General features: G+C 40.1%; 1 protein-coding gene across 1 annotated transcript; it reads right to left on the bottom strand.

Moving 5' to 3' along the window:
• Window positions 1–3002: 3002 nt before the first annotated feature.
• LOC114458834 (zinc finger BED domain-containing protein 5-like) lies at window positions 3003–4541 on the bottom strand. The gene has a single exon (XM_028441210.1). The coding sequence runs from the start codon at window positions 4539–4541 to the stop codon at window positions 3003–3005; it is 1539 nt and encodes a 512-aa protein (XP_028297011.1).
• Between the last annotated feature and the right edge of the window lie 1635 nt (window positions 4542–6176).

Genomic DNA, 6176 nt, shown 5'->3' with positions numbered 1-6176 from the left:
GAACATTTAAATCAATAAGAACATTTAAAATCATCAGTAAAATCAATTAAAATCATCAGTAAAATCATCATTACATCAACAACATGACAAAAAATCTCTCTCTCAATCATATGCAGTAGAGAAAAAAAGTGCCTTTAACTTTGATTTAAAAATATTCACATGTGATGCTGACTTCAGCTCCGCTGGCAGTTTGTTCCACTTCTTTGCAGCATAACAACTAAAAGCAGCATCACCATGTTTACTGTGAGCTCTGGGCTCTACTATCTGATCTGTGTCCATAGATCTGAGAGACCTGCTGGGTTCATACCTGACTAACATGTCACTGATGTATTCTGGACCAAACCCATTCACAGATTTATACACCAGCAGCAGAACTTTAAAGTCTATTCTGAGGCTGACTGGGAGCCAGTGTAAAGACTTTAAAACTGGAGTAATGTGCTCTGACCTCTTTGTTCTGGTTAAGACCCGAGCTGCAGCGTTCTGAACCAGCTGTAGCTGTTTGATTCTCTTTTGGGGGATTCCTGTCAGAAGACCATTACAATAGTCCAGTCTGCTGGAGATAAAAGCATGGACCAGTTTCTCCTGATCTTTCTGAGTCATTAAACCTTTCACTCTGGAGATGTTCTTTAGGTGGTAGAAGGCTGTTTTTGTGATAGATTTGATCTGACTGCTGAATGTAAGATCTGAGTCAATCAGAACACCAAGGTTTTTGACTTGGTCTTTAGCTTTTAAAGATCGAGACTCAAGATAATTGCTGACAGCAGTCCTCTTTTCCTTGTTACCAAAGACAATCACCTCCGTCTTGTCATGGTTTAGTTGAAGGAAGTTTTCACTCATCCAGCAGTTTACTTTTTCTAAACAGTCACACAACACCTCAATGGGACCATGGTCATCTGGGTTCAGTGATAGATATAGTTGTGTGTCATCTGCATAGCTCTGATAATCAACCTTACAGTTCTGTAAAATTTGTCCTAAAGGAAGCATGTAAAGGTTAAACAGAAGGGGTCCAAGAACAGATCCCTGAGGAACCCCACAGGACATTGGTAATCTGTCAGATTCAAAGTTTCCAATGCTTACAAAATAGCTTCGCTCCTCCAAGTATGACTTAAACCATTGCATTACTTTTCCATTTAGTCCAACCCATGTTTGCAATCTGTGCAACAAAATTGTATGATCTACAGTGTCAAATGCAGCACTTAGATCCAACAGAATGAGAACAGATACTTTTCCTGAATCAGTGTTCAACCTTATGTCATTGATCACTTTGATAAGAGCAGTTTCAGTGCTGTGATGAGAACAAAAACCTGACTGAAATTTATCAAATATTTTGTTGAATGTTAAGAATTGACTCAGTTGGTTGAAGACCACCTTCTCAATGATCTTGGCCATGAATGGAAGGTTGCTGATTGGTCTATAGTTAGCCAGTATAGAGGCATCCAGTGTTCTCTTTTTTAACAGCGGTTTCACAGCAGCTACTTTCAGGGATTTTGGTACGGTGCCTGATTGGAATGAGCAGTTAATTATCTGACACAAATCAGTGACAATTGACTTTACAACAGTTTTAAAGAAGTTTGAGGGTATTGTGTCAAGGCAACACGTTGATGGATTCAGCTGCTGAACAGTCTCCTCTATTGTTTTTGGGTTCACTGTAATAAACTCTAACATTGTAGTTGACTCATCCCTCAGTGGTTGAAGCTGTTCAAGCTTTTTGTGATTTTGCTGGTTTGTTCTGATGTTTGACCTTATTGATTGTATTTTTTCATTGAAATATACAGCAAATTCATTGCATTTTCCAGCTGACAGTAATTCAGGGGCTATCTGATCTGGGGGGGTTGTGAGCTTTTCAATTACAGAAAACAACGTGCGAGAGTTGTTGACATTTTTGGCAATAATTTCAGAAAAGTATTGCTGCCTTGCTTTGAACAAGCCATCATTGAATTTTCGCAGACTTATTTTGTACAGTTCTAGATGAATTTGGAGTTTTGTTGATCTCCATTTACGCTCAGCTCTTCTACAGTCAGATTTCAAATTCTGCATTATCTCAGTCCTCCTCCAAGGTGTTTTCTGTGTGTTTGGTTTTCTCTTAGTTTTGATTGGAGCCACCACATCTATGACATTACAGACGTTTCTATTATACTCATCCAGAAGATCATCAACTGTCTCAGCACTCAATGTTGGTGTCATTGCTATGGCTTCCATAAACTGTGCACTTGTGTTCTCATTTATGTACCTTTTCTTTAAACACACATAACTAGGGGGAACAGATGTTACAGTCTCTAGGTCAAAAAAGACACAGAAATGATCAGATAGAGCTAAGTCTCTTACATCAACAGCAGAGATATCAACACCTTTAGAGATAACCAGATCCAAAGTGTGACCTTGAGTGTGTGTCGGACCAGTCACATGTTGTGTAAGACCAAAAGTATCCATTAAAGCATACAGTTCTTTGGCAGTATTGTCCATGTTATTGTCTACATCAGTGGTTCCCAACCTTTTTTGTCTTGTGTACCCCTTGAGCCGTTTTGTCATCCCATGAGTACCCCCTCACTCATGTGTGTGCATGATTCTTCAAAAGTAGAACACAACACAACTGAATATTCAAAGCGTCATTTTATTTCCTATTCTTAAATTGAACAAATAATATTCAGGCATTATCTTATTCAACTCAAATTGAACATAAAATGGTGTTGCCTTCAGGGCAATAAAAATGATAAATATAAGAAATAATATTATAATAAACATTTTTATTATTAATACTGTATTATTAATACTAATACATTATTATTAAAGAAAAACTAGAAAGTTGAAATTAGAAAAAATATAAATAAATACCAAAAATATAATTAACCTGCATGTGTTATATATAACTTTTATGAGATTTCCCACAAAACGAGCTTCTTTGAACATGTCTCATTTGAACTTGAAAAATCAGAAACAAAACACTGAACAACTGTAATTTAAACTCACTGTATCAGCTGTACTTTCTTTTCTTCATCTGGGCATTAATGAGACACTTGAGCTTGCTTGTCTTTCATAAGCTTTGATAGTTCTGGGGACAGTGTGGAAACAGCTGCTACCAGGCTGTTCTCCACATCCAGTCTGTTCCTCTGCTTGGTTTTAATGTGTGTCAAAGCTGAGAATGTCACCTCACACATATAAGTAGAACCAAAAGGCAAAAGTTCAATCAATGCATGTTTTCCCAGCTCAGGATACTCCTTCTCCACATCACACCAGAACTCAGTCAATGTCTTCTCATCATAGGTCATTTTCAGACCCTGATCACATGATAAATCCATCAGATGCTCCTGCAGCCTTGCAGGAAGTTTGCTGCAGCTCTCACTCACAATAAATGGGTTCCTCACCCAATGCAGTCCTTCTGACTTTTTTTCAATGTCCTGAAAATACTGGTTGAAATCCATGCAAAGTTTGGACAGATGTGCTTGCACCAGTTTGACTACTGGACCCCTGGCAACATCAGTGGTGGCAAGATGGGAATCAAGTAGTGGAAAACAGCTGACATCTCCATCATCACATTTGTTCTCCCATAGTTTGAGCTTTTTTGTGAATCCTTTAATTTTGTCATACATTTTAAGGATGTGTGACTCCTTTCCCTGAAGCGATAGGTTGAGCTCGTTAAGTTTGGTAAATATATCGGCGAGATACGCCAGGCGCCCCACCCACTCAGCATCCTCAAACACCAAAGCAAGAGGATGCTGATGCTGCGTCAGAAACACAGAAACTTCACTGCGCAGTTCATAAAGTCTGAGTAGTGTTTTCCCACGGGACAGCCAGCGGACATCCGTGTGAAGCAAAAGCTGTCCGTGCTCTGTACCGCTCTCATCACAAAGAGTTTCAAACAATCTGTGATTCAGTGGCCGGGATTGGATGAAATTAATCACCTTCACAGCATCATCCATAACATTGCTTAAATCAGGGCTCATTCGCTTACTTGCCAGTGCCTCGCGGTGAATAATACAATGCAGCCATTTAATGTCGGGATTTACCTTTTTTACGTGTCCGAAAAGTCCCTTCACACTCCCCGTCATCGCAGCAGCTCCATCAGTACAGATGTGACCGCAGGTTTTCCACTGTAAATCGTGTTCTTTGAAAAAGATGTCTATAATTTGGAACATTTGTTCCCCGGTTGTCTTTCCTGGGAGCTTTTTGCAAAATAAAATGTGCTCATTTATGTCCGACACATCTTTGTAACGAACGAAGGCCAGGAGCTGAGCATCACCGCTCACATCTGTCATTTCATCCAGCTGCAAAGCGAACTGACCGGCTTTTTTAATTTTTTTCACTACTTGTTGAATAATATTCACCGACATATCATCAATCCGACGGGACACGGTGTTGTTCGACAAGGGGATTTTCTTGAGTGTGTCGGCTGCTTTCTTGTCCATCATAATTTCAGCCATAGCCGCAGCTGCAGGGAGAATGAGCTCTTCAACAATCGAGTGAGGCTTTTTTGATTTCGCCACGAGCAGGGATACGGCGTAAGATGCCTCCAGTGCTTTGTTTGACACACTCGTAGCCTTCATCATTACATTCTGTCTTGATTTAAACTCCGACAATTTACGTTTGTAAAATTCCTCAGTTTTACCGACACTTTTCGAGTGTTTGGTACTCTGGTGTCGCTGTAAATGGGCTGGCTTCATGGAGTTATTTGCCAGGATTTCACCGCAAAAGAAGCACTGAGGCTGTGGCGGGTCCGCGGACGTAGAAGTGAATCCAAATAAAACATAGTTTTCACTATACAGCCTTGGTTTAGGTTTGGCATCTTTCTTGCGTTTGTCGGCAGGCTCCTCTCCCCCTCCTGTATCCACAGCAACAGGACGTTTCATCCATCTATCCATATTTACACCTGCTGCAGGTAAAAAGGGTTCCGCTGTTTTGATTGTGCCACAGGTTATTCTCTCCCCAGGGAAACAAGTCATAGCGCACACGGACCGTTTTTGACGGAATTATAAAATGACTGAGAATATTTATTTATTTTTTTATCTTGGAAATAAATTCTTAATTTTTCCACGTACCCCCTGCAATGTGCTCACGTACCCCTAGGGGTACGCGTACCCCTGGTTGGGAAACACTGGTCTACATGAATATTTAAGTCACCTGTTATTATTAAAAAGTTGTATTCAGTGCATACAACTGACAGCAGTTCAGCAAACTCATCCATGAATTCTCCAGAATGTTTTGGGGGTCTATAAACGACTAAAAACAGAACTCTTGAATCACCCTTCAGTAAGAATGACATATATTCAAAGGAGATAAAATCACCAAATGTTATTTCTTTGCACTGAAATATTGATTTAAAAATGGCAGCAACTCCACCACCTTTCCTGCAAGTACGACACTTATTGAAATAAATAAAGTCTTGTGGTGCACTTTCATTGAGAATAGTATTACTGATACCATCATTCAACCATGTTTCATTGAGAAATAAAAAGTCCAAGTGATGTGTCAAAATAAAATCATTAATTATTAGTGACTTGTTAACAAGAGATCTAACATTAAGAAGAGCTAATTTTAAAGACTTTACTGAAGACACTGGTGGACTTTTTGGATGACATGTTATAGGAGTCAAATTTTTATCTCTATAAAGCTTTTTGCTTTTCTTTAATTTCACAATTTTACCTGTGTTACCTGTCACCACAGGAATTAAAGAAGCTGCATTAACTCCATAGGGCCCTGACTTTTTCTGGTTGTTCCTAAAAATAGAGCTATTGCAGTCCGGACCCAGCACACATCAGACCTGTGTCGCTCTAAGTTGAACACAGCTGGCCTGAGGAGAAGAGTGATCCTGAGCCTGGTATCGTCGAGGAGGGATGGGTGGTGCAGATTGATTCTTTAGAGGAGATAAGATGGGACCATGGTGGGGTAAAGGGTGGGGTGTTAGTCTTGTGCCAGCCAGAACCAGCTCGTTCATCTGGGCAGTTAAATCCAAGAAGGCAGGGGTAGGAGAGAAGCTGGATGAGGTGGAAGTAGGTGAATTTTGGGGTGAAGCAGGTGGGTCCTGAGATGCGGGGGTTGGGTTGACCTCTTCATTTTGGCGATTTTTATTTCTTGCTGGAAGCTCATTGACTCCATGTTCTTTCCTTGTTGTTTTGTTCTCCGATGGTACATGTTGTCCTCTGTCTTTATCAGAACTGATAGCAGTGTGACTGGTGAAGTAA

Source organism: Gouania willdenowi, unplaced genomic scaffold (genome assembly GCF_900634775.1).
Source record: "Gouania willdenowi unplaced genomic scaffold, fGouWil2.1 scaffold_195_arrow_ctg1, whole genome shotgun sequence".
NCBI lineage: Eukaryota > Metazoa > Chordata > Actinopteri > Blenniiformes > Gobiesocidae > Gouania > Gouania willdenowi.
This window is presented reverse-complemented; position numbering and strand designations above follow the sequence as displayed.